Source organism: Saprolegnia parasitica (assembly GCF_000151545.1).
Source record: "Saprolegnia parasitica CBS 223.65 unplaced genomic scaffold supercont2.678, whole genome shotgun sequence".
In the NCBI taxonomy this organism is placed as follows: domain Eukaryota; phylum Oomycota; class Saprolegniomycetes; order Saprolegniales; family Saprolegniaceae; genus Saprolegnia; species Saprolegnia parasitica.
Genome location: NW_012157072.1, coordinates 974 through 2413, shown reverse-complemented (window position 1 = coordinate 2413; position 1440 = coordinate 974). Strand labels below are relative to the sequence as shown.

The following is a 1440-nucleotide window of genomic DNA, read 5'->3' as shown; positions in this document are numbered from 1 at the left end:
CTTTGGAACATTCTGTCAAGGTTGGCTACCAGCAGTCGCGACGCATTTTTGTCGCCATTGGCAAGACCTTTTTTGGGGAGTACCGGTACTAAAACGTGAATTCAGAAAGAGAGTGTCCACCTAGCCGTCGCAGGTCCATTTAGTCCTCCACTGCATCTACGCGAGGGCTTGGCTACGTATCAACTTGTGCTAAATGTTCCACAGCACTCTTAGGTGGCAACATATTGAATCCGAGTGTCCTGTCGGTGGTCTTGGTTGACCATTTAGAGATTTAGAGGTTCACCCGAGATTTAGAGGTTCGCCCGAGATTTAGAGGTTCAAAACGAACAACGACTTGCAAATCTTCGACGGCGACGCTGGTGGAAAAAGAGATCCTTTCGACGCTGGTGGTACAGCCGTCTTGGAACATTGCCTCTGAGGTGCGTGGGATGGTGTTCGATCCGAAGGTCTGCCATCGACGTCCATGGTACCGAACTGCATTCTCCAACTTGCTTGGCGACGATGAAGCTGCTTTGGATTCTCGCGCTTGCCAACGCTGTCGCAGCCTCGTTCGACATGGAGCTCCTCCAAGACATTGCCAAGGCGTGCTCGTGCGACACCGACTGTCCGCAAATCACGTGCTACGCCGCCCCCGTGTGCACGCGCGGGCGCTGCGCGTACACGCAAAAGCCCACCGGTGCCAAGTGCCCGGGCCAGAGCTGCACGAACGGCGGCGCCTGTGACGACGACGCCAACGATTATTGCAACGACAAGGCCGAATGCATCAGCGCTTTCAAGCCGTCGACGAGCGTGTGCCGGCCTTCCAGTGGCCAGTGCGATGTCGCCGAGATGTGCACGGGGTCCTCGGGCGCGTGTCCAATCGACAGCTACGCACCTCCGACGATGGCGTGCTCGGGGAGCTGCAACGGTGGTCCATGCGATGCCCAAGACTACTGCGATGGTTTTGGCAGCTGCATTGACAAGTTCTTGCCGTCGACCACCGTCTGCCGCGTCTCCAAGGGTGCCTGTGACGTGGCCGAGACGTGCTCGGGGACGTCGGGGTCGTGTCCCGTGGACCAGTTTGCCTCCAAGGACAAGTCGTGCAGCGGAGCGTCGAATGGTGGCGCGTGCGACGGACAGGACGTCTGCGACGGCAAGGGCAACTGCGTCGACGTGTATTTGCCATCGACGACGGTCTGCCGCGCGTCCAAGGGCGACTGCGACGTGAGCGAAAAGTGCACGGGGACGTCGAGCGCATGCCCTGCCGACGGATTTGCAGGTGCGGCGACCAAGTGCACGGGCACGAGCAACGGTGGCGCGTGTGACGACCAGGACGTCTGCGACGGCAAGGGCAACTGCGTCGACAAGTACCGTCCGTCCACCGTTGTGTGCCGCGCCGCCGACGGCAAATGCGACGTCGCCGAGACGTGTACGGGTTCGTCGAGTGCGTGCCCGGCCAAC

General features: G+C 59.9%; 1 protein-coding gene across 1 annotated transcript in view; it reads left to right on the top strand.

Moving 5' to 3' along the window:
• Positions 1-501: 501 nt before the first annotated feature.
• Positions 502-1440, top strand: part of SPRG_22389 (hypothetical protein) — a gene marked incomplete at both ends in the record, with an annotated part of 1786 nt that continues 847 nt past the window's right edge. The window contains one exon of the mRNA XM_012356988.1: positions 502-1414. Coding sequence (XP_012212378.1) covers positions 502-1414 — 913 coding nt within the window. The remainder of the gene's footprint in view (positions 1415-1440) is intronic.